A 26,522-nucleotide genomic window follows, 5' to 3' on the forward strand; every position below is an offset into this window, starting at 1 on the left:
TGCATACCTGTCAACCTCCACGGCTCCATGCCCTTACAAACTGTCGTATTTTCCCTTACAAAATATAAAATAATCTTACACAATTTTTTTTTTCCAAACGTGTTTATTTATGTAGTTTAACATGCTATATTGTATATGTGTTTCTTTATATCATATATTTTGCTAATTAACATGTTGTTGTGAGAGAAGGAGTTGCTCGACATGAATGAGGTTTATTATTAAAAAAATGTTCAAAAATTAAGTTGCTTGGATGTTTACTGTAGAAGGAAAAATACATGCAAATATAATTAAGTAGAAAAATACATTTTCTTATTCAAATTATTAATTCATTTTCTGCATTAAATTATTGTTGGTAATATACTGATTAAAGGGATAACCACAAACCTGTCTTTTTTCATTTTCTCCTTTTATACTTCCTTTTTTCTTAACTTCTTTATACAACATAATCATTCGTAATATAATGCATCAAAGCAAGTGAGCCGTTCGAGAGCTCTCTTGAATGAGTTGAGCCGAAAAAGCCAGTTCTCTAAAAAGAGACGGACTTCCTTTCACTAAACAACTACCACATGAAATCCGATGTTTTTTAAGACTTTGTTAACGTGTGATCGGAATGATGCATATTGGGGAATCCCCAGGCAGCAGACGCATGCGCACAGTAGCATCAAACCGCTCGCTTCGTTTGCAACGAAAAATACTATACGGAGATAGAGGCTACAACGGCAAACTAGTTTGACTTGATTGATTTGCCGTTTCGTGATAGTCGGTGTATACCGGATGGTACCCATCAGTGACAAATTTGCGTTTTTCCACACAGATTTTTTTGCACGTCATGCACGTCTTAAAATACATAATAAAAATACTTTGTACGGCAAAAACGTACAGGTTGACAGGTATGCTGTTGCTAAAGTTTTAGCTCAGTGGTAGGCAAACTACAACCCGCGGGCCAGATCAGGCACACCAAGGCTATTGAATCCAGCCCGCAAGACAATGCTGATAGAAGCACAAGAGAAAAAAAGGCACATGAATGACCTGCAGTTTTAAATATGTTCACTGGATGTCGCCCAAGCCAACCCACCCACTGTAGCTGTATTTGCTGACTTCTATTTATCAACCCAAAAACGTTTGAGAAAAACGCCATTCCTGAGTTTTTACCCAAAATAAAGGTCACTCTGAAGTAACTCTATTGCATTGATGTTTTTCAATGCACAAAATCAAATTTAGTGCTTAAAGGTGCTGTACGGATTGTGGAACTTTCTACTTGCTGGCACCATCTTCTTGCTTAGGTCATCATTGCAGCCTTTGTCAAGCTCTTTATGTTTCACATGCAAGTACGTGCTTTTCTGAAACGCACTAAAAAAAATGCTTTTTTTCATCTTTTTGGGGTTTGGGTTAGCGATGGACTGTATTTGAAATAGGCCTATTCTTACTTCCACCATTTTCATGCTACACTAACAAGAAAACTGCAATGATGGGCATGATGTCACTCTCTAACCCCCAAGATAAAAATAGATAAAGGCCCTTTGAACTCATTTGGGCATTGTTAACACATACTTAATCCAGAAAATATTCTACTTTAAACTTTTTAAGGACTCCTCAAACAACGCACGCCACATTTAAGAAAGGGACTTATTATTTTGTCATTACCTTAAATAAACTTTTATTTGTAAATAAATCAAATTGTATATTTGAGTGTTTCAAACCCAATTGGATGAAATTGTCCCTTTTTAGACAAATTAAAAATATCCTATGAATAGATTGGCTGATGTTATCCCTTTTCCCCCTTTGTATTAGATTACAGACATTTTATCGGCATCTACAAAAAAATGTAAAAGATTAATTTGCCTTTTTTCCCCCTCTGGCCTGACACCTATGCATTTTTTTCAACCCAATGCAGCCTGCTACTCCAATGGTTTGCCCACTCCTATATTAACTCATCATGTAAGTAAATATAACTAGTTGTCAAACAGGTTTTTTTTTTTTTGCATCTGCAGGATCTCATGTCTCAGAACGGTATCACGTATGTACTCAACGCCAGCAACACCTGCCCCAAGCCGGATTTCATCAGCGAGAGCCACTTCATGCGCATCCCAGTCAATGACAACTACTGTGAGAAGCTTCTTCCTTGGCTGGACAAAACAAATGAATTTATAGGTAAAGTGAGAGTTGTTGGATCACTTAGATGAGTAACAGGAGATCATCTGTGATGCCCAAATGTAATAATATTGGAAGCCATATTGCATAGGATGCAAGTCTGCAAAGTCTTTCAGCAGAACACGGTGATGACAATATCCAAATGGCATCATTGTTAAAATAATTCGAGAAAAATAATGAGAAAAATAACTTTGGATATTGTAGCCTTTTTAAATAAAAGAGCGTAAAGGAGAAGCAACTTTAAAAATACATCAAACGTTCACTTAGTTCGTCTGATACGATATTGTCTGTTTATTTCTAATCCTCCTTCTTTACGAATGTAATTGTGGAAGTGAAGCACATTATCCAGGGATCAGAATTTTCCGCGGATCCGCGGATTTCCGCTGTTTTTGAACCCCAAAGGCATTCCGACTTTTTCACTTTTTCTCTTGCGTAGCAAACAAATTCAAAATCCGACTGTCTCACTCTTTCCTTTATTGCTCTGGCGCACCCTGGCGGCCGTTAGAAAAATTGGCCGCATTATCGCACAAGCTGCACGGACTGAACTGCATTTGAACTTATCTTGCAGTATTTACAAAAAAATCAGTTATGTGGGCAAATTATTTCAATTTTCTAAAAATGTTACTTAAATGATAAATATAAGCATGGTTTTGGACAAGTAAATTGCCTAAAACCCAGGTTTTTTGGGGGGGGTGGCGGTGGGGGGGGCTCCGCCCTGGTTTATTCCTGGACGCTGGCTATTTCAGCTGAAAATGAAAATCTCCATTCTGATCCCTGATTATCTTAACACTCACAAATAATATATTGCTAACGTTAGCATAGCGCTAAATCTCCTGCCCGCTGCTAAACAGCAGCTTGCACTACCCCAATGGAGCTTTATCGTCGACGGCTACTTTAATCGGGCATGTTTATGGACTGTACTCCCAAATCCATTCAATTGTGGACTCCCAAATCCATTCAATTGTGGACTGAGCAATTCGGAAAAATGCTGGACTGTGTGTAATGTAAGATCAAACATTCGGTTGTGTCCGGCAACTCTGATTTAAAACCCTGCTTTTGTTATTTCATTTATTATGTAATCATTTATAGATATTTTTTCGCAGTTCACCAGCTAAAGGGGAAAATATCCAACAACACAAATACAGTAACCCCCCAAAAACAATATCATAAAAAGGCCTGTTTGGAGTTTGTGATAAGGCACACCGGAGACACAAATAACGTGTAAAAAGGTACTCTGGTTGAATGACATTAAAATGGAACTTTTGGGGCAGAATGCTAAGCGTTAGGTTCAGTGTAAGAGAAACACTAGTTATCAGCCTGAAAACACCATCCCCACAGTCAAACCTGGTGGTGACAGCATCATGCCCTGGGGTTAGTTTTCTTTAGCAGGGACTTGATGGGGAAATACATAGCTTCTAATTAAGGGCGATTCTGGCAGAAAATCTGTTGGAATTTGTAAGAGACCTGAAAATTGGGTTCACAATCACCATTCTAACAAGACAACAACCCTAAAAAAAGAAGATCTAAAATAGAGTGGTTTGAAAGTAACAATATAAAGGTGTTAAAAGGGCCAAGCTCAAGTCCAGACCTCAATTTTATAGAGCCTTATTTGAAAGATCTGACACATGCCATCCACAAACGATGACTATCAAACCTTAGGGAACTTGAGAAGTTTTTTAAATAAGAATGGACAAATATATCTTTTTCAAGATGTGCAAAACATATACAGTAGAGACATACCCAAAATGACTTGTAGCTGTGTTTACAGCAAAAGGAGGTTGTACAAAGTATGAACTAAAAAGGTGCCAATATTTTTGCAATGACTGCTTTTCAGTTTTTATTTTTTAGCAAAATATTGAATGTTGAATACATTGGGTTTTTTCCACAACTGTGTCTCATATGTTGTTAATTTTTAGTAAATATTTTGGGTTGACCTAGTTTGAAGCCCGAAGACATGGCAATATGTCAAAAAGTTCTTGGGAGGGGGTCCGATACATTTGCAAAACTCTGTCCATTGTCATCGCTAACAAAGACGGAGCAAACAAAAGTGCCGGTTACAAAACTTCCGTTCTGGAGAGCATTTGTCATCTTCCAGGAAATGTCGAGTTTCTTTTAGAAAGAGTTGATTGTCAGCGACTTTGTGCTGCTGCCATTGTGTACACTTGTGTTGCCTGAGCTCAACCTGTTGATTTCCTCCCACAGACAAAGCCAAGGTGTCAAACTGCAGAGTCATTGTGCACTGCTTGGCTGGAATCTCGCGCTCAGCGACCATCGCCATTGCGTACATCATGAAGACAATGGGCCTGTCATCGGATGATGCCTACAGGTACGGTTACTTCGCGCATCCGGCTGAGCTAAAGTAACAGGGAGATAAAAAACAATAATTATGTGTATTCGCACACAAAAGGTCATGTGTCTGCGGCACAGTTCTGAGGTCATGGGTTAAAATCCGACTACCAGCCTTCCTGTGCGGAGTTTATATGTTCTTCCTCATGCCTGCTTGGGTTTTCTCCGAGTATTTAGATTTCCTCTCACATTCCAATGAAATACATTGCAGGTTAAATGGTGACTACAAATTGTCCCTAAGTGTGAGTGAGTGTATGAATGTTGTGTGTCTTTGTGTGCCCTGCGACTGGATGGCAACCGGTTCAGGGTGTCCCCTGTCTACTGCTCGAAGATGGCTGGGATGGGCTCCAGCGCCCCACGCGACCCTGGTGAGGATAAATGTTGCAGATAATGGATGGATGGATGGATAGAATGATAACAACAATATTAATAATATGGAGCTCAAATCTACTGTGTAGTCATGTGGAACATTTAGATGTCCTCTAATATCACAAAAATTCATTTTCCAAATTGCCTATCCTAACAAGAGTCGCTGGGGCTCTTGGTCAATCACAGCCATGTTTTTTGAATGTGGGTTGAAACCGGAGTGCCCAAAGGGATTACATACAAACTCAACAAAGGGAGGCCGGTAGTCGGAATTGAACCCAGGACCTCTGAGCTGTGAGGCAGACGTGCCAGTATCAACACTATCTGGTTCCTATCATCACATTTAAATCAAAACGTCACATCAGTCCTCGTGCCAAGTAATTTAGAATACAAACTCACCAAGTGAACAAACCCCGCAAAAAGCTTGTTGGTGTTATGTGGTCTCAGTACCTTGTTCTTGACTTAGGGATTTATGCATCTTCCAACACTGTTGCCAAAAGTTTTTCCATAGCCGGAAGTTTATTAACAATCGTTATAGCATGACGTGGTTGACCATTCTCGACGCTGATTGGCTACAAGCGCAAAAGTTCGGTTTGATTTATCCTCCACTGTATCTTCGCTAAGCAAGAATCATTGTTTCCAATGTGACCGTTGCCCCAGCCGACAGGTACTTGTGCCTGCACTTGGGAACCCAATGATTTTATTAAACGTATCACTGCAAAGCCCTGGTTCAAGTTCAGTCTAAAACGTAGCAGTGTCAGTAAATAGACAATGGGAAAAAATTACCAGTCAATGGCCTGGTGTTTGCCGACCACTGCACTAAAACACACAAACAGCAAACACTAAGGTCTTTTAAGGTCAGTACAGGGATTTTTAATCAAATCAACCTTTACTGCATCCAACAGGTTTGTAAAGGACCGAAGACCCTCCATATCCCCCAATTTTAACTTCCTGGGCCAGCTTCTGGAGTTTGAAAAAGACTTGCGACTACTCCAAGCGTTGACTTCAAGCAGTGATGACCTCGAAGGCCACTCCATGCAACATTCAGAGCTGAACGGGGTCAACGCCTGTTTCCAGATGAATGGTCACCATAGTAACTACGACTCATCTGTGGCAGAGCCCAAAAATAACCCTGAGCCCAAGGTTCCATCTCCTACTTCCCTACAGCAAGGCTTCAATGGCTTGCACCTCTCAGCAGAGAGGATCATGGACACCAATCGTCTGAAACGCTCTTTTTCCTTGGACATTAAATCTGTGTACTCCCCTAATAGTCCGCACTCTGCTGCCGTGGCGCCGACACACTCCGAAGATGTCCCCAAGCTGTGTAAACTCGACAGCCCGGAATCGGGCACCTCCAATGGCGTGTGCTCTCAGTCTCCCATCTTGGACAGTCCCTGTTCCCCGGACTCTCCCTTCCCCTCGCCGGGCAGTATGGGGAGCGTCGGGGGTTTGGGGCATGGAGGGAGCGAGGGGTCTCACCGGCTTGGCTCTTCTGCATCCAGACCCCGAAGAAAAGCCAAGCATAGCTCGGGCAATTCTCCGATCCATTTGCAGCAACTTCAACCTCAGTCCCTTAGCATGTCCCTTGACCAAAAAAATCAGAACTTAAAAGGGTCTCTTCTTCTGGCTCTGCCTGCCATGGGAACCGATGCCATGTGGACCAAACACAGAGACACTGTCCAAGCCACCACCCCTGTCACTCCCGTGACACCCACCGCTGACGCCCCCTGGCCCTTCGGCGGCAAAGAGGGGGGTGAAATGGAGCTCAGCGACGGCAGAGGAAGCGACTCGTCGGTGAGGTTCGGGAGCAGCTCGGCATATGTGGCGTTCGGTTGCAGCGAAAGCGCTTTGTTGCGAGACAAATGCTCGTTAGAGAAGCCCCCGACGCCGCAGCGAGAGAAGCGAGACAAAAGAGGCAACAGCAGCAACTCGGGCACCGACAAGAAATTTAACAGACGTAGCTGCCAGATGGAATTCGAAGAGGGGATTTCGGAGACACGGTCCCGGGAAGAACTGGGAAAGATCAGCAAACAGTCGAGTTTCTCGGGGAGCCTCGAGATCATTGAGGTATCCTGACAGATAAGGAACGTTGACAACAGGAAAGGTCAAACGAGAACTCTTTAGAAGGACGATGTCTCAATCTTAGACCGTGTTCAAGACACCAACTGAGATGGACAATGTTTTCGACATTGTGCTGCCTACCTGGCCACAATCTTCTAAACTCTCCTGAGGCAGTAATGTGTATACTGGTGGTACAGACTTTCTGCAGTGAAACTGCCCCGAGTTATGTTGCATCCTTATCATGTAGATTAGTTCCATTTTTACATGGGGCACTGACTTGAACCCCCCCATGTAGTTCCCATGGTTAAACAACTCCTGACCTGAATCAAGCACGTGGCCCGATAGCCTCAAACCTCATGTAATACTGTTCAATTGCTAAGTGCGTGTCACCACAGCACAAGGCACGCACAGATGGCCCTCGGAGTCCCGGGATATAACCAAAGCAACGACGGCGCCTCAGCTTAACATCCCTTGTGCCGTTGACCCTAAAGAACAGTAGCCCTGAAGTGAGGTTTAAGGTTATGTTACGGACAGCCTAGCAATGCTGCCTGTCACCACTTAGCATGCATCATGAAAGGCTTGCAACAGAGAGGAAAACATATACGATATTACTATATTGTATATGTATAGTGACTCAAAAGGACTTTTAATTTATTGTTCATTCTGGCAATGAGATATAATATAATGTTTTGTGAACTGATCTGATTTTCTTTTTTGTTGAACTATTATTATTTGCTGTAAACTATTTATGAAAATGTACAAATACATACATTCATTGGATTCAAGTGAGAAAATGTGCTGTTTGTTCTTTGGGGGGAGGGACTTATAAGTTGGACATGCACTGTTTTCTGGCTACCAAGTTCTTTTGGGGTGGCACAAACAAATCTAGTGGTACTTTAAAACAGGGTTCTCAAACACAAATTTCTTAGGGGATTCCGGAGTTTAGGTCTGGCTGAGGTTGGGCTGCATCAGGTTTTTCACAAGAAAAGCCCTGATAAAAATACAACACTGTTCTCAATTTTCTTAAAACAAAAGACCTACTGTAATATCTAGACTATAAGCTGCACCTGCCTTTAAGCCGCACCTAATAGATATCTCAAAGGCAAAAAAGTTTCGTACATACATAAGCCACACCTGACTATAAGCCGCCCATGCCCATGTGCCATCTGCTTTCTGTCGCTCACCCCCGCCTGTGTTGCAGTTCGGACCACCTGCTTTTGTTACGCCAGAAAGCCTGTTTTGACTTTTTACTTGGCTCCTGTTCGTCCCATTACCGTTTTCAACGTCCCACCATCGATTCATCATGGCGAAATTTACATGCATCGCCTTTGTTTCCTTCTTTATCAGCCAGCTGTATTGCTTTTTTTTTTTTAATTTTCCATTATTGGGTCCTTTATGCCTATTTTATTCATGTACAAAGCACGTTAGTGTTTAACCTCTTTTGTATTTACTGGCGGTAGTGACTTTCATCTTCCTTATCGCTTCCTGTCTCACTCTTACCTTCTCTGCTTGAGGTGCCCTCTGGCTCTCATTAGGAAAAAAATGCATACATTAATTAGCCCAGGGGTCTCCTAAGGGAAATTGAGGTGCCCGTGGACCTGTTCTGAAAAGAGCTCACCAGTGCTGGGTCATTGTGATTTTCTAGTAAAAAGATTTCTTTTAAATTTGTTGACTAAATCTATTTACGCCTATTTTTGATCATTAACCTGGTAACATAGTAACAACATAGTAATAACAAGTTATTTTAGAAATTCAAATAAATAAATTACAGTTCATGGGTTTTGAGTACAAAAACATTTGATAAAGTATTGATAATTATTTGTATGCAATTAATTAAGAGAGTAAATGAGAATATATTTGTGTATTAAACTTATCTATTTATTAATCTAGTTATTAATTTATTTTACAGGAAATACAACAAACTAAATTCCGATTTATGGGTTTTATAAAGAGAAGGAGCAAAAACTGCATTTTTTTTTTAGCTAGCTATATGGGTCCTTTTTTAGTCTTCTACCATCTTCCTAACTATCTTCCTAACCTTTTCAGCTATTTAGCAAGCTATCTAGCTAGCTTTTGACGTTTTTGGATGCTATCTAACTAAAATTAGTTATCAAGCTAAACTTTGTCCTCCTTTCTAGCTAGCTACACTATCTAGCTTTGTTGTCAGTTTTCTATCTTGCAATGTAGATTGTTTTTACTCTTTTAGTTAGGTATCTAGCTCTCTATTGTTTTTTTTTTTACCAGTTTTTCTTCCTAGCTTACTATCAAGCTACCTTTTTAGCTTTTTAGCAAGCCGTCTAGCTAAGTTGCCATTTTGAAAATGCATATCGAACCGAGTTTCCTTTGTGCCAGTAACGAAAAAGTAGCTCGATGGAGAAGGTTGTAGACCCCTACATTAGCCGCATCTGTACATTAGCTGCAGGGTTAAAGTTGTTTGACAAAAGTTGCAGTTTCTAGTCCAGAAAATACAGTATATAAAATAAATTCTAAAATAATATCTGTTTAAAAAAAAAAAGAGAGAATGAATAAGAAAATAATCAATCAGGAGAGACTACATATGCGTGTTAAAAAAAAAGTGAATAATAAAAATTCAGCTAATTTATCGTAACATCTATTTTCTGCGATGTAGAATAAAGCAAATACAGCCAAAATGTGTTTTATGCCCACGATCAGGCCGATCAAACATGTTGAACACACAGCAGAAGCTCACAAAAAGTGATTTGCGAGGTTCATCCACTGTCCTTTAAGCTTCAGTTCAAAAGCGGGGACAATCTCCTGCCTGCATGGAGCATCCATAGCCTGCTCTTACATTAAACTTAATTTTAAGGCGGGGGTACACAATATTTAGCCTCAGGGCGCCTGTTTGAGACCCTTGCTTTAACACAACTGCAGAAGACGTCCATGATCATGTTTTGACACGTGAGTATTTTGTGTCGAAAGGCATAACAAGTTCAGAGCAGATTCTGGTGTTTCTCACCAAAGTTTGAACGCAGAGCTGCAGTGAAGCAAAAGAATTCGCTATGACATTTTGAACCCCCAAAACAACTATTATTTCGGCTGCTGTTTGTATTTGAATTTAATGCTATATTTAGGTGTAAAATATGAATAAATGTCCAATAGTTTAGAGAGCGCCGCTGTCACAAGGCAGTCCAGCCCTGATTGACCCAAAAACACACCCCATAGGCTTATCCCAACATAGACTCATAGATGCACCATTTTTATTTTAAAGTTCTTTTCAGGGGGATTTTTAGGTATGCAAAGTCCAGCCCATTATGAAGGACCTATACTATTATTAACAATTGGAATTCCCCTTACTCCTAGATAATAAACCTTACAAACAATGCAGCACCTATACATTCACAGCAGAACCAACTACGTAGGATCAAAGCAAAGATAAAACACGTCAAAATCAATGACTAAATACACGATATAATCAATAACAAGCTAAATGACAAAAAACAAGACATTGTACATGACGAGATACGATAAAATAATTTAATTAAATACTGAAATAAATAAATTACCAAATACACGACAAAATTAATGAAAATTTAACTAATAGTTAAATGACACAACAAAATAAATGACAAAATAAATACTGAAATGCATTAATAAAAAAAAAACACACCATAATAAATGACAAAAAACGTGACAGTACAAAACAAAATACACGATAAAATGAATACCTTAATACTGTAGATCAATGATAAAATACATGTCAAACTCCAAAACCAAATACACGATAAAATAAATGATGAAATAAATACCTACATAAATGAATGACAAAACACACATTAGGGCCATACAAATAAACATGATTTGACAACAAAATACACGATAGAATAGAAAAATAATAAGCATTACTGAAGTAATAAATGACAAAATGCATGACAAAATAAATACTGAAATAAATAAACTACAAGATATACAACAACATCCACAACAGAATACACGATAAACTAAATAACCAACAAATAGCAAAATAAACAAAATGACAAAATACACGACAAAATGCTTAACAAAGTAAATGACGAAATACAGAAAGAATTAAATGGTAAAATACACAACAAAACACACATTTAAATAAGTAACAAAATAAATACCTACATAAATAAATGACAAAAATGTGCAACAATGTACAAGACGAAAAACAACAAAATATGTAACCTGAATAAATACATGACAAAAACACACGATAAAATAAGTAACGAAATACCAAACAAAATAATGACAAATGACAATGCGCAAGACAAAATACACAAAAAAGTACATATCAAAATAAATAAATGACAAAACACACAACAAAATAAATAACAAATGAATACCTTTCATAAATAAATGGCAAAATGCTCAACAAAGTACAAAACAAAAAAATAGTTAAATGATTACATGACAAAATGCATAACAAAATCCACAATAAAATAATGAAATACCCAACAAAATAATAAGAAAATAAAATGACAATTTGCACAACAAAATACCCAACAAAATTAATAACAAAGTAAATACCGAAATAAATAAATTACCAAATAAATGATGTCATGCAAAAATAAATGAATAGCAGTTATGCATCCATTCATTATCTGCACCGTTTATCCTCAGTAGGGTCACGGGGCTGCTGGAGCCCATCCCAAACATCTTTTGGCAGTGGGCAGGGAACACAGGGACAGACAATTTGCTCGCTCTTTCACACCTAGGGACAATTTGGACCAGCCAATTAACCTGACATGCATGTTTTTGGAATGTGGGAGGAAACCAGAGTGCCCGGAGGAAACCCACGCAAGCACGGGGAGAACATGTAAACTCCACACAGGAGGTTCGATCTCATGACCTCAGAACTGTGCCGCACACGCGCTAACCAATGTGCCGCCGTGCTGCCCAAATTGCAGTCATATCATATATTTGCTTATTACGTGATTATATTTGTAGGTATTTATTTAATGATACATTTATTTCTACAAACAGCATGATCGGTCCTCCGTAGGATAAAACATGCCCTCCTACTATTTTGCTTTCTTTTTTTCCCTTTCTGCTTTGATTCAAAACCGTTTTTTACAAAAGTGAAACCTTTGTTCTTAGTAACGCGAGATGCTTTTCTATGTGTGTCAAATGTGTCTTTCGACCCGTGACTTTTATTTAACCTTGTGCTGCTACAATTTATGATGGATTCCTTTTGTTTCCCCAATCAAGCTCCTAAATCCTTCATCCGTTTTGTTTCCCAAATATATATTTCTATGTAACAAATATGATGCAGGTTGTCGCATTTGCTAAATCTGTTGTCATTGAATTGCTCTTATTGAATATTCTTAAATTGTTGTCAATAGCAACACGTGGATGATCATTGAGTTTTTAAATGGTGGAAAAAAATCCTCATATGTAGGCTGCTTGACGCCAAAACATGAAATAGTAAAAAGAACACCTCAGGTTATTTTGAAAGGTTTTTCCTTCCCCTGTACATGTTCTTTGTGAAAATGAGACAAAATACAGACATGACAAAATACAAACTCTTTTGTCCTGCTGCTTCTTCTTTTCATTTCTGGTTTCGACGGGGAATTTCGATGACGTTCGATTTCAGACTGGAAGCTGTCATCGGAGGCCCTGGAATCTTGCTGTCGATGTGAACAAAAACACAATTGATATCATTTTTATTTTTTTCACCACATTGTTTTGTATATTTGTATATTGACATCTTGATTAAGATGGTCAATGTCTAAAATTCAACTCGTTCAATGCCTGCCAGGCAAAAAAGAGGGCCAAATTGGATTACACACCCGAACCAGAAGCTAAAAATGACAGAGGCAATTCATGAGGCACAGCACAATGATATGTTTTTATTTCTTTGCAGAAAAGGACAAATTCAAGTGCAATTTTTGTAGTAAAGTGGTCTACTACTGTGACAACACCCTAAATGTATATGACATTAAAAACCAGAGAGCAACAAACTTCAACCAAAAATGTAAACATGTTACTTTTCCTAAACTAAAACCCGTCAGTTTGGCTACAGAACTAAAAATGCTTCTTACTGGCTTTATTTTGTACAATATTGCGCAATGGCAGAAATAATTGTCTTTTTGATATTGTAATATAGTAATTGCATTTTCTTTACACTGTTGATTTTTTGGTTTGACTCTCTTTTTGGCTTTTGTTCGAAAACAGAATTCTTAGAAATACGTATTTTTATTTTATATACTAACACTATGAAATAGTTATTTCACTCATTCAATGCCATAAAGTATGAATACATTTTCAGAAGCATTGTTCCAGAATGCCAAAACGTAAAAATATGTTTTGTTTTATGTTTAATTAGACATGGTATGGCACAACTCATCAGTAAGTTTCTAACCTCATGGAATGATTTCAGCATGAAAAATTGTCATTAAATGACTTTGATTAGATCTTTGTCCACACATCGAGGAACCCCGCACTTCCTAATATTAATTCCTATATCCAGCGATGGCCCAAATGACGAGTAAGTGTGGTGAAACAGTGCAGTGAGAAAAGCAAATAAAAACAATGCCCACATCACAGTGTCATGTTACTTAAAATAATACTCAAAGAAGTGTTGTATGATGCTGTACAAAGAAATCATATTAATAAAAGTAGCACCTGGTTGTCTTTGCAGTAGTTTAAAGAAGCTATAGCTCCCTTTTTAAAATAGATTAGGAAAACTCAATCAAATTTAAATTAGTGTCTGTATGTTGTTTTGTTGTTTTTAACAACTGCACAGTTGATAAACATTGGTTGGTTGAATCTCTTAACCTGTGGTGTGTCTTGGGCAAGTACATCCTGGTGGCACCCAACTGTACAAGAAATTAAATCTTGGTGATTGAAAACATATTTTGAGTAAAAAAAAAAAATCAATCATTGCTTTATGGTAAAATCCTCCAAAAAGACCCCAGCCCTCCAGCTAAGGCTTCTTCTTATGCCATATAATTCACTAGTCTGGACCCCATGAGAATGTTTTTTTAACATATGGCCCCTGAGCTAAATGAGTCTAACACCCCTGCAGTAATTAATGAGAGTTATTCTGCTTGACCATAATTGTCACACTGGGGTGGGGGCAGTGTTTAAAAAGAGAACAACACAAAAGTTGATTCCCATTTGTATTTAATTCCCTCGGTATGAGACCATTTTAAAAGGACAGTGTGTATTATTAAGCATAAATTGCTTGAACTATTATAGAAACGTGCATTTTTCTAAATGCTCATAGGTCGAAAAATTTGCATTTCTTTTACATTGCATTCAATAGTTGCTACTGGTATCCGATAAACAAAAGACTGGGCAAAATACAGAAAAAAAACCCTGATTTTTTTGTCACTTTTAGTCTCCATAGTTAGTAGTCTTCTTTGTGCTTTTTAACACTCATTTGTTGCACTACACAATACAGGAATGTCTAGTGTTTAAATATGACACAATTTCCTGTTAAATTGCTAATTTTAGGGATTATATTTTTTCCTGGAGAAACAATTTTAAAATATTTTTTTACAAGGGAAATGAGTTTAGGTTGGGAGATAAATATAAAAAACAAATGATATGATATATATATATATATATATATATGTATATATATATATATATATATATATATATATATATATATATATATATATATATATATATATATGGCAAATCCTATTTGCCTGTCACTTTTAGCTTCTGGTAGGGATGGGCCCATTGATTTAGCCCTGTTTTCTGCCTGAGAGCAGCAGGTATGGAGAAGTGATTAAAGTGTGCCTGTCAGTACCAACCCAAGCATAAAGTTAGAGAGTGGCCCAGGGCGCTGGGCAAGGGTGAGAAGGGCTTCGCTGTCTACATAGGAGATTGGTGAAGGAGCGAAGTATCGATCCCAGGAATATAGTATCGATCCAATCCAAGTAATTGCTTAGTATCGATAATATCGACATTTTGATCGATCCGCCCACACTTTGTTGCTAAGTCCATTACTTCAGCGTGCCTGTTGAATAGTACGACAAAGCAACATTGTAGCCATAAGCCGCGTGCTTCGATTGAGCTTTGCTTGCTCATGTTATTTCATTGCACCGTGACACCAAAGCATCCTTTCTCAGAGAACGCAACCAAATGGCCAGGATGGGCCAAACAAGAAAGAAGGTTGAGCGTTTAGTCGTTTTAACTTGAAAGGGGATTTCAAAAATAACTAGCGTCATGCTAACCAGACAATGAATCACCAGGGAAATAGTCAATGATGTTTATCTCCTTTCCCTTGACTCCAATGTCTTACATACCTGTCAACCTGTACGGTTTTGCCGTTCAAGGTACGTTTTTTTATGCATTTTAAGACGAGTAATCCGCAGGAAATCTGAAAGGAAAAACGCAAATTTGTCAATTATGGGTACCATCCGGTATGCACAGACTATCACGAAACGGCAAATCAATCAAGTCAAAGGAGTTTGCCGCGGAAGCCTCTATCTCTGTATCGTTCTTTTCGTTGCAAACAAAGCGAGCGGTTGGATGCTACTGTGCCCATGCGTCTGCCGCCTGGGGATTTCCCATCATGCATCATTCTGAATTAAAAAAAATATGGTGTACAATTACTTTGTATTTTGTACGGGAAAATATGACAGTTTTTACGGGCATGGAGTCGTGGAGGTTGACAGGTATGGTCTTTGCATCACCTGCGAGTAAAGCAAGGGTGGTGATACTGTTAGATCAGGGCCTAAAAAAAGCCCGAGCTAACCGGACCCGCGGGTATTAAAGCCCGACCCAGCCTGAGCCAGACCAAACAACTTGATTTGAGGGACTGAGCCTGAATTAAACTCAAATTTTCATGTATTATTTGTGAAAACACAGGAGGGGGGAGCCACACTGCTTATTTGTAATCCAATAATTCTTTTTCATACTTTTAAAGTTAGCAATGTTGTTATTTAATAAAACTAGAAACATTTTAGTGCCTACAATCTTTGTGCTGTGTTGATAGTAATTATAATCTGCAGCTTCAGCGACAGACTGCTGTCACTGTCTTGTACCACGGACAGACTCTTTTCTTCCTCATGCCATGATGCTCTTTAACTCCACCCGGCGGAGTAAAGGCCCACATTAAATCACACCCCCTACACTGCATATTACCGTATTTTATTGCAGTGTGTATTCTATGTAGCACTGTTCAAATACTTGCTACAGTGGGTATTAGCACGTCACACTGGGTATTTGTATATTGTATTCTTTTTGCTTTATTATTGTATTGTTCTCAGCGCAGGGATGCTGCTGGAAATGTGAATTTCCCTGCGGGGATGAATAAAGTATCTATTTATCTATCTATCTAATCCAACACAAGGGGGAAGGATTATTCCATGATCATGACATTTTCAGGCAAAACGTATCTACATTGGATCGGTATTGATCGATACTAACCTGTATCTATTTGGATGGGATTGATTAAAAAAAATCCCAGTATAGCCCACCTCTATTAACAACCTCTACAGCAGAGGACCACTGTTTTTGTTTGTTTGTTTTATAGCAAAGTAGCTTCTTTCCCCACCTCTAATGGGAAATCCCCGCATTGCAACCACAAGACCACAACGGTCATGGAAAAAATTAATACCATATATAGTTGTACAGTAGGTCAATGATGTGTTGTATCTGTCTGCTCAAATTTGAGGCCAGTCAACTTTCACTTTGCCATAGTTTGTTGTATTTGTTTCTATTGGATTTTACTTTGTACCGTCTTCCAATTTTGCCTCTTTTTTTTAACTTTCTACCCTCCATTTGTGTAAACCAGGCATGTCAAACTCAGTTTGGCTCATGGGTAGGATCTGTCACGACCAGAATGGAATCAGGACCCATTTGCGTAACGTTTACCACAAGTTTTATTGAAAGAAAGAGGAAGGGCTGCACTCACGTTCCGGTGTTTGCTGGACGCGGGAAGCAAGTCGCTATCTTCCGTAGCGGGCAATGGCAGTGTCAGGGACGGAAAAACAGGTCGATAGCCGGGACAGGAGAGCAAAAACGTGGTCAGGGATAGAAACGGGTCGTAAGCCAGGACGGGAGAGCAGATGTGGTCAGGATCAAAAACGGGTCGTAGCCGGAGACAGACGGGGAGATCTGGAACGGACAGGTGGAAAAATGGGACAGGCGGGAGTCAGGGTCAAAAAGGCTTGTCTTGTATCAACAGAGGCTCGCAGATGGACTGACAACCGGAGAGTGACAGGACTGGGGTCTGAAAAGGGACAGGGAGCCAATCAGAGCCCGCAGCGGCTGGCGCCAAATGAGCGGGCACAGGTGATTCACATCGACAATCATGACAGGATCCAGACTTTGAAATAAATATTGACGCCAAATACTGGATTTAGCTTTTTTACAGTACTTTTGTAGCCTAAACTACATATTATATTTGCGGATGATAAGAGATATTTTCTAAGCACAACACATTTATGCACAGACAATCGGAAAAAAATATTCGGCATTGAATGTGTTAACAATTTGTCTATTAACAGTTGAGTAAATGCAGCTATACATCTGAACCAACTCACCACAAAAATCACAAACAAACTGGCGCCATAATGCACAGTGATGCAGCTGGTCAGGATGCTCTTGATGGTTCCTCTGTTGAATGACAAGATAATGGGGGTCGGGGTAGTTTGGCGGGTTATTGTAACACAGTAATTAGTTACGGCTACTAGTTACTTCTCTCAGAAAGTAATTCAGTTACCCCCAAAGATTAGTGACATTGAAAAGTAGTGTGAAAGTAACTATCTACTAACAACTTACACATTACCGTTTAAACGCACACAGAAGCAGCCCCCCCTAAAACTGCTTTTAAATGTGTACACTGACCTGTGGAAGCAGCGAAGCCTCCGTATTTCTTGGCTTTTACAATTGCTAACGAACACTTAGCTGAGACACTTCATATCCATTTTGTTTGTGTGCTTCAAACCACTTTAAGACCTCCTTCTTCATGTCTGGGTACTGGCCAAAACCTTTTCTCTTTTTCTCCAGGCATGGTGCATTGCTATAATAATTTTAAAAATGAAAAGACCAATATTCAACATACTTTTACTGAAATTCTGTGCACACATTTTCCCAATTCATGTTCCATTGTATTGTTCTCCCTGTACAAGACACACCCCCTTACTATGGGCTGCCCACTATTCACTATAGGTGACATTCAACCAAATTAAAGCTGTACTTTTCAATGCCAGCCTTATTCGTTCCAGGATTGTGCCTGTAGCTCGAATCTGCTCTTATAATGGCCAAATTTTCCTGATGTGAAATACAGTGATAAGATGTTATTAACAAAATGAAATGCAAGTTTATTATGAGCGTCCTAATGAGCAGTAACTGCATGATCTCTAGTGGTAGTTTCAGGGACTGCTTGTGAATTGGATTTTCCTATCCGAGCATGACTTTTGTTAAAAAAAAAAACAAAGAAGCTCATATAACGATTTTCTCGTGTTAGAGGTACCACTGTATGAAAATGTAAGCTGACCCCCTGATTTTAGTATTTTATTTTATATTTGTAAATTCAGTTTGGATATGAGTATGTACCGTAGGGGAGAATATCTTCATGAGGAAAAATTTTGCGTCCTTGTACTGTGCTTGAAACGGTGCTGCCATAAATTCAGTTGAGTTTTGAAGGTAAATATATACAAGCCCCCCTTCAATCAATGTTTCTGGTGGCTCGAGGATTGTGAATGACTATGTGATTAATGCAGGAGTAGTCAGCAATCAGAGGCTTTTGTACTCTGATCGATTTGATTTGTGGAGAGGTGGAGAGGGTAGGCAGTACCAAGTTCCTGGGTGTGCATATCAGCGAGGACCTGTCCTGGAGCCATAACATCACGTCCCTGGCCAAAAAAGAATCAACGCCTATCTTTTTTACGCAAACTCAGGAGAGCAAGTGCTCCAACCCCCATCATACTCTCAATCCTCAGAGGCAGCATCGAGAGCATTCTGACCAGCTGCATCACTGTGTCCTGCTGAAAGAGCAGAAAAGGTCATTAGTGTCCCCTTCACGCCCCTCCCGCACCTACTGCTCCTTTCCTCACCCGTGAACCCATCTCACATAATAATAATAATGATAATAATAACTGGGTGGTACGGCGGATGGGTGGTTAGCGCGCAGCCCCACGGTGCAGAGGTTCAGGGTTCAAGTCCAGCTACCACAGTTTGCATGCTCTCCCCGTGTCTGCGTGGGTTTCCTCCGGGCACTCCGATTTCCTCCCACATTACAAAAAACATGCATGTCACGTTAATTGACCGGTCCAAATTGTCTCTAGGTGTGAATGAGCGAGTGAACGGTTGTCTGTCTCTGTGTGCCCTGGCTGGCGACTGGCTGACAACCGGCTCAGAGTGTCCCCTGCCCATTGCCCGAGGACAGCTGAGATGGGCTACAGCACTACTGAGGATAAATGGTACAGAAAATGGATGGATGGATGATAATAACAGTAATATTAATAATAATAATAAAATCATAATAATAATAATTATATTTTATATCATTGATATTATAATAATATTATTACCTTCATATAGTATATATGAATGTGTTTATGAACAAAACATTAAAAAAAAAAAAAGCTTTGTTGATAAAATGTTTGTCAGGATATGGCAGGGTGTAAAACATTCACAGACACTGTATAAAAAAACAAGCTAGAATTACCATTGCATCCATCACTGAGCTTGACCGCTATGTCTATCATCATTTTAAACATAGTAGTGTTGTCATAAAATCATAAAAAGATGACATTTAGGATTATTTAGTTTCAAAACACCAAAATGAAGTTGAAGTTGAAGTGGCGGAAATATGCATTAACGTACTTAACAATAACAACAGTGGAGTTACAAAAATGTATTACTAATTTGTTGTGTTACTTTGTTTGTGTTTGTCCAAACACTGCTCTTAAATGCCTCAACGTTGTAGCTTGCACCAGTCCTTGAAGGCCTGCAAAGAAGGCCCTCCTAGCTTCCAGGCCTTCAGCACGGAAACACTTAGCGAGTGTTACGTCAGTGGCTGAATGGGGGGGATTGAGAAAGGCACCAGCACATTTTTTTGCGCTCGGGCACATATACTTAACATATTTTCACCCACTTTCTCTCGCGTGTCTTTCATGTGTGCTGCTCTGAAGTGGCGTCTATGTTGAATGGTGTGCTTTTCCATGCGTCACTGGAAAAGATTTTTGGCACCGTTTACAGACGGAAGACTCTTCTTGACCTTATATAAACCGAGAGCAGGCAGCCTGGAAGTATTTGTCTGCCCACCCCAATCCCACTCTCTTGAATGAACCACTCCTCTTCCATTCCCATTAATCTTTCACGTTTATGGAAGGAGGCAAGGTTTCCCTCACTGCGGATTACTGCCACAAAAAATATTATCGAAGGCCAGCACAGTGGTGGGGGCTTAAGCGGGGTATCTTTTTAAACTGGTGGGTCTGGACCCAAAAGTGGGTTGCAGACTCGTTCTGAGTGGGTCGCAGGCCTTTACCTTGACAAAATGATAGTAGTCAAGTCAAATCATGTTTATATGTGTGATATAGTCAAGTCAAGTCAAGTCACATTTATTTATATAGCCCTCAATCACAAGAATGTCTCAAAGGACTGCAAAGGATTACAATCACACAATCACCTGATCTTAAGCCAACATGCGGGCAAAGAACAACTCAAAACCTCAGGGTAGTGAAAAAGAGAAACCTTGAGAAGGGACCTCACAAGTGGTAATCCCCCTTTCGGGATGACCAAGGTGAATTAGATTTAGCATTACAGTACACAAACATAGTAAACATTGGGTAACATGTTGAAAATTTGTCCAGAAAGTGCATGACAGCAGCGATGCCCCCAGCCTGTAAACTTGTCCAGACAGTCTATGACAGCCACAACACATCTTCCCATCTCTGCCAGCTGGTAAATGCAGGCGTTGACATGCTTCTGGTCAGGCGCTGGTCCGCTGACTCATCTCAAATCGCCCTTCTCCTTCTTATCACCATCAGGCAGGCAGTCGGAAAAAGACGGGACAATACAGAATATGAGGTGGACATCATTTATAAGCTTTGGAATAGAAGTGTGTCTTAAGTCTTGATTTAAAAACTTCCATTGAGGTTGCAGATCTTAACTGGGCAGGGCATTCCATAGCACCGGGGCCCAGATGGAGAACGCTCTCGAGCCTGCAGACTTCTTGGCTCTCGGAGTCACAAGTAGACCGGCATTTTCCGAGCGGAGACACTGTGCAGAAACATAGGGGGAAATCAAATCAGAGAGATAAGAGGGTGCAAGTCTATGCAAACATTTATTTGTTAATAATAGAACCTTAAAGTCACATCTTAAGTGGACTGGGAGCCAGTGCAAGTTTGCCAATACAGGAGTAATATCCTTAAACTTTTTTGTCTTAGTCAAAAGTCTAGCTGCCGCATTCTGGACCAGATGCAAACCTTTGATGCTAGACATCGGGAGACCAGAAAGCAATACATTACAGTAATCAAGCCTAGAAGTAATAAACGCATGAATTAAAACCTCTGCATCTGATTGGGACAGCATCGAACAAATCATCGCAATATTACGGAGGTGGTAGAAAGCTATTCTAGTAATATTTTTCATGTGTGACTGAAACGTTACATTAGGATCAAATATAACACCTAGATTTTTGACCGAGTCCCTATGGGTGATATTACATTTGTCTAGGTTTAGGCCAGTGTTTGAAAACAACTCACAACAATTAACTGGACCAATAATCAACATTTCAGTTTTTTTCTGGGTTAAGGCGCAAAAAATTAAGTGACATCCATCTTTGAATCTGAGTAAGGCAAGCCTCCAGATTTCTACAATTTAACTGTCCAGTTGTCTCCAGTGGCACATACAGTTGAGTGTCATCTGCATAGCAATGGAAAGTAATATTATACTTGCAGATAATGTCACCAAGCGGAAGCATATAAATACTAAAAAGAAGGGGGCCAAGTACAGAGCCCTGTGGAACACCACAGGGGACGTTAGAGTGTTTAGAGGTCAGATTGCCATAGTTAACACATTGCATCCTGTCCGACAAACCACGAGAGTACAGTTCCTGAGATACCAATGCATTCCAGCCAAACAAGTAATATGTTGTGGTCGACAGTATCAAAAGCAGCCCTGAGATCCAGCAGCAGTAACATTGATGAGGCACCGGAATCTATTGCTAAAAGGAGATCATTGGTTACTTTAGCCAGGGCTGTCTCAGTAGAGTGATTTGCCCTAAATGCTGACTGGACAGTTTCAAAGTGGTTATTTTCTGACATGAAATCTTTTAGCTCCTGTGCAACGACCTTTTCAAGTAATTTTGCAAAAAAATGGCAGATTTGACACTGGCCTATAATTGCCTAGGCTTTCTGGGTCAAGGTTAGGTCGCTTGAGCATGGGTTTAATGACGGCAGACTTGAAGGCTACAGGAACAATACCCGAGGATAGTGTTATATCAATAATATATAAATATAAATAAATAATAATAACATTTAAAAAACAATAAAATTGAGGAGAATGACCAGGTTGCAATGGATGTACCATTGACAAACAATGCATAGACATTGTCAACATGAAATAACTCTTTCTCTTTAACCTACTAGTCCGGCCCCCGACAGAATGTTTGTTCTAACTTGTGGCCCCCGTGTTAAAATGAGTTTGACACCCCTGGTCTAAAACATTCAGCATCTTTACTCTAATGTATCGTATTTATTTGTGTATTGAATAAAAATCTGTATACATTTTTTTCACTTCTTCTCAGCTCAAATTAAGCATTGTAAGTGACAAACATTGTTTAATACGTGCGGCCATGATTACAGGGTTTGTACACCTTTTTTTATGGCCAAATACAAGCACTTTTTAAAGACTTTCAAAGACAATTTTCCAATGTCTCCAGTGCCATCAATAGAAAAAATCTTGTGTGAAACATTTATTTTGCAGAGGCACAAATATAACTGCGATTTACCTATGTGATTTTTAATCATGCATGTCAAGTCAAGTGAAGTCATTTTTATTTGTATAGCCCTTAATCACAAAGAGTCTCAAAGGGCTTCACAGGTTATTACACAGACTATTTTTTCAGACTATTATTACACCATCCCCTGATCTGGAACCAACATGAGGGCAAGGAAAAACTCAAAAACCTCAACATGAGGAGAATGAAGAAACCTTGAGAAGGGACCGCACATGTGGCATCCCCCTTTCAGGATTACCAGACAGCAAAGGATGTTGCAATCACAAATAATACAGAGATATTGTCCAAGAAAAGTATAGGTTATTCATATGCTATAGAGTAGAAGTGTGTTTTAAGCTTAGATTTAAACATTTCCACTGAGGTTGCAGAACGGATCTCAGGGGGAAGAGCATTCCACAGCACCGGTGCTCGGATGGAGAACGCTCTCGAACCAGCGGAACACTTCTTGGCTATTGGGATCACCAGAAGAGCGGCGCTCTCAGAACGAAGGCTTTGGACCGGAACATAGGGGGAAATCAGATCTGAAAGATATGAGGGAGCAAGTCCATGTATGATTTTGTATAATACCAAGAGAACCTTGAAATCACATCTTAGGCTAACAGGGAGCCAATACAAGTTAGCCAAAATCGGCGTGATGTGATCGGACTTTTTTGTCCTAGTTAATAGCCTCGCTGCAGCATTTTGTACCAGCTGAAGACTTGATTCTGGACTTTGGGAGACCGGAGAGTAGTGCATTACAGTAATCGAGACGGGAGGTAACAAACGCGTGAATTAAAATCTCTGCATCCGACTGAGACAGTATAGGACGAATTTTAGCAATGTTGCGAAGATGGAAGAAAGTGGTTCTAGTAATTTTCTTCACCTGTGTTTGAAAGGACAGATCGTGGTCAAATATGACACCTAAATTTTTAACTGAGTCACTCTGTGTGATGTGACATTTGTCAATGTTCACAGCAGTTTTTGAGAGTAAGTCACGGCATTTAGATGGACCAATAACTAACATTTCGGTCTTTTCAGAGTTAAGACGCAAGAAATTGAGTGACATCCACTCTTTTATCTCAGTGAGGCAGGCCTCCAAATTACCACAATTTAGTGTGGCAGATTACTCCAACGGAAGATACAGTTGAGTGTCATCTGCGTAGCAGTGAAAATTGATATTATACTTGCGAATAATATCAACTAATGGAAGCATGTAGATGCTGAAAAGAAGAGGGCCAAGCACTGAACCCTGCGGAACACCACAGGTAACACTAACACGCTCAGATGTCATTTTGCCATATTTAACACAGGGCGTCCTATCTGAGAGGTAGGATCTGAACTATGAGAGGACGGTTCCTGAGAGACCAATCCATTTTTCCAGCCGTTCTAGTAGGATATTATGGTCCACTGTGTCAAAAGCAGCACAAAGGTCCAGCAGCAGCAAAAGTGATGAAGCGCCAGAGTCCATTGCCAGTAGGAGATCATTGGTTACCTTAATCAGAGCTGTCTCAGTAGAGTGGTTAGCCCTGAATCCTGATTGCATTGATTCAAAAAGATTGTTCTTGGATATGAAATTATTTAGCTGCTGTGCCACTACCTTTTCGAGTACTTTAGAAAGAAACGGTAGGTTTGACACAGGTCTATAATTGCATAAGCTTTCTGGATCAAGGTTGGGTCGTTTCAGTGTAGGTTTAATAACAGCGGACTTAAAAGCCGCTGGAACTACACCTGAGGAGAGTGATATGTTTATAATATTTAGAACTGAAGGTCCAAGGATTTATCAAGACATGTGATTTTTAGATCTTGAGTAAATTGCGAATTTATTTGTTTTTAGATGAATCTCTCCCCTTATAGGTGTTGAGTAAAATGTTATATGTTGCTTACATTTTCAGTTACAGGAAGTTCGTCCCATTACAATTTACCACTAGGAAACGTTACCTCATTTTTTTTGTATGGCCCATATAAAAAAATCCATTATTGAAATGTAATCCTTGCACAAATACACACTTCATAGGGCCCTTTTTAGGTATAGCATGCACCTGTCCTCTTGGGCGCGGCCAGTAAGGAATGATGAGGCTTCATAGGAAAAAACTAATGTCAGCAGCCGTTGATCACGAGGGAAGAAATGCAATGGCAAAGTAAACCTACCAGAGAACAGTGTGAACATTGTTTTAAGTATACTTGTTGAGAAACATGGCAACAATTTCAAGCATTTCCAAAAGCTTAACCCCAAAATTCAAGCACCTTTAATTACTGAAAACACTGGATTACAATTGAATGTCGTGATTACCTAACTGGAGCCACCTGAGGTAATCAGCTGGCGTGCTTCCTGATTGGTGGAAGCTTTCTACTTAAGCTGTCAGCGTCCAGAGATGGACGTTCGAGTGAACTCCTTGTTTCCATGAGTGAGCCTCCAACATTCAAGGTACCCACGTTCCCTTTGTGTATTCCAAGCCTGCTTCTCGTTGCCTGACCCTTTTCTGTTAAAAGTTTACGACCTACTCTCCCGCCCCGGCCACCGACTTACCTGCTACGTTACTCGTCACGCGTTTCACCACGGAGCTGCCATTTCGTCCAAAGAGACTTTCTGCCACCAAGAGACGACGTCCCAAGCCTGCTCCACCGACCCTTGTCCAAATAAATTATAAAACTGACGCGATTGGATCCGAGTGCTTGTTCTGGTCTCTGACAGAACACTCGAACCAAAGAATGGATCCAGCGACGTTTTTTCCCACCTCCGAAGAATGCAGAAATGCCGAGCAGCAATCCGCACTACAGCGCCTACTGCACACCGAAGGCGCGGTACAACAGATGGCCCATGACGTGTCCACACTGGTCCGGCAAGTACACCGTCACCAACAATTTTTCGAGCAACAGTGCGACACTTCCCTGGCAGCCCGTCCACAAAATCCGGCTCCGCCCCTTTCCGATCAGGCCGGAACCGGCATTGTTGAACCACGAGTAGGTTCGCCAGAGAAATTCAGTGGAGAGCCCGCCCAGATCCGCCCCTTCCTCATAAATTGCCGACTAATTTTTGATCTACAGCCGCGCACCTTTGTGAACGAAAAGACGAAGGTGGCTTATGTAATAAATCATTTGACTGGAAGAGCCCGCCTTTGGGGAACGGCTGAATACGAACGGGGGGCGACAGCATGCACCTCTTTTAGTTTGCTAAGCCAGGAAATGATTAAAGTATTTGATTCTGGTTCCTCATCGGTCGACGCTGCTCGTTCAATCATGAACATCCGCCAGGGGAGACGTTCCATTGCCGACTATGCCATCGACTTTCGCACACTAGCAGCCCAGAGTCACTGGAACGAAGAGGCGCTGGTCGACGCCTATCTCCACAGTCTGTCCGGTTATCTCAAGGATGAATTGGTATCCCACGCTCCTCCGGTAACACTTGACGATGCTATCGATTTGACCGCCCGGATCGACCGTAGGGTCCAGGCAAGACGCCGAGAGAGAGAAGATACCAGCCAATTCATCACCAGGCATAGTCAAGACGTTAGTAAGGTACCGAACCCCCCAACCACTTCTACCACACCTTCTTCCACTTCTACCACACCTTATGAGATGATGGAGGTGGACCGCACCTCTCTCTCCGTCGAAGAGCGCCAGCGAAGGCGTTCCGAACGGCTATGTTTTTACTGCGGCGGCCAGGGACATAGGGTGGTCAATTGCCCGTTAAAAGCCAACGCTCGTC

The 26,522-nt window shown here is 40.3% G+C and overlaps 1 protein-coding gene across 2 annotated transcripts in view; it reads left to right on the forward strand.

Moving 5' to 3' along the window:
• dusp8a (dual specificity phosphatase 8a) overlaps positions 1–12,446 on the forward strand; it is a 100,025-nt gene extending 87,579 nt beyond the window's left edge. For both annotated transcript variants that reach the window (XM_088340918.1, XM_088340919.1), the window contains 3 exons: positions 1,992–2,151; positions 4,354–4,477; positions 5,769–12,446. In XM_088340918.1, coding sequence (XP_088197044.1) covers positions 1,992–2,151; positions 4,354–4,477; positions 5,769–6,939 — 1,455 coding nt within the window. In that variant the 3' untranslated portion in view covers positions 6,940–12,446. The remainder of the gene's footprint in view (positions 1–1,991; positions 2,152–4,353; positions 4,478–5,768) is intronic.
• The last annotated feature ends 14,076 nt before the right edge of the window (positions 12,447–26,522 follow it).

The sequence above is a fragment of the Urocampus carinirostris genome, chromosome 7 (assembly GCF_059441175.1).
Source record: "Urocampus carinirostris isolate Australia breed hairy pipefish chromosome 7, RoL_Ucar_1.0, whole genome shotgun sequence".
NCBI classification, from domain to species: Eukaryota; Metazoa; Chordata; class Actinopteri; order Syngnathiformes; family Syngnathidae; genus Urocampus; species Urocampus carinirostris.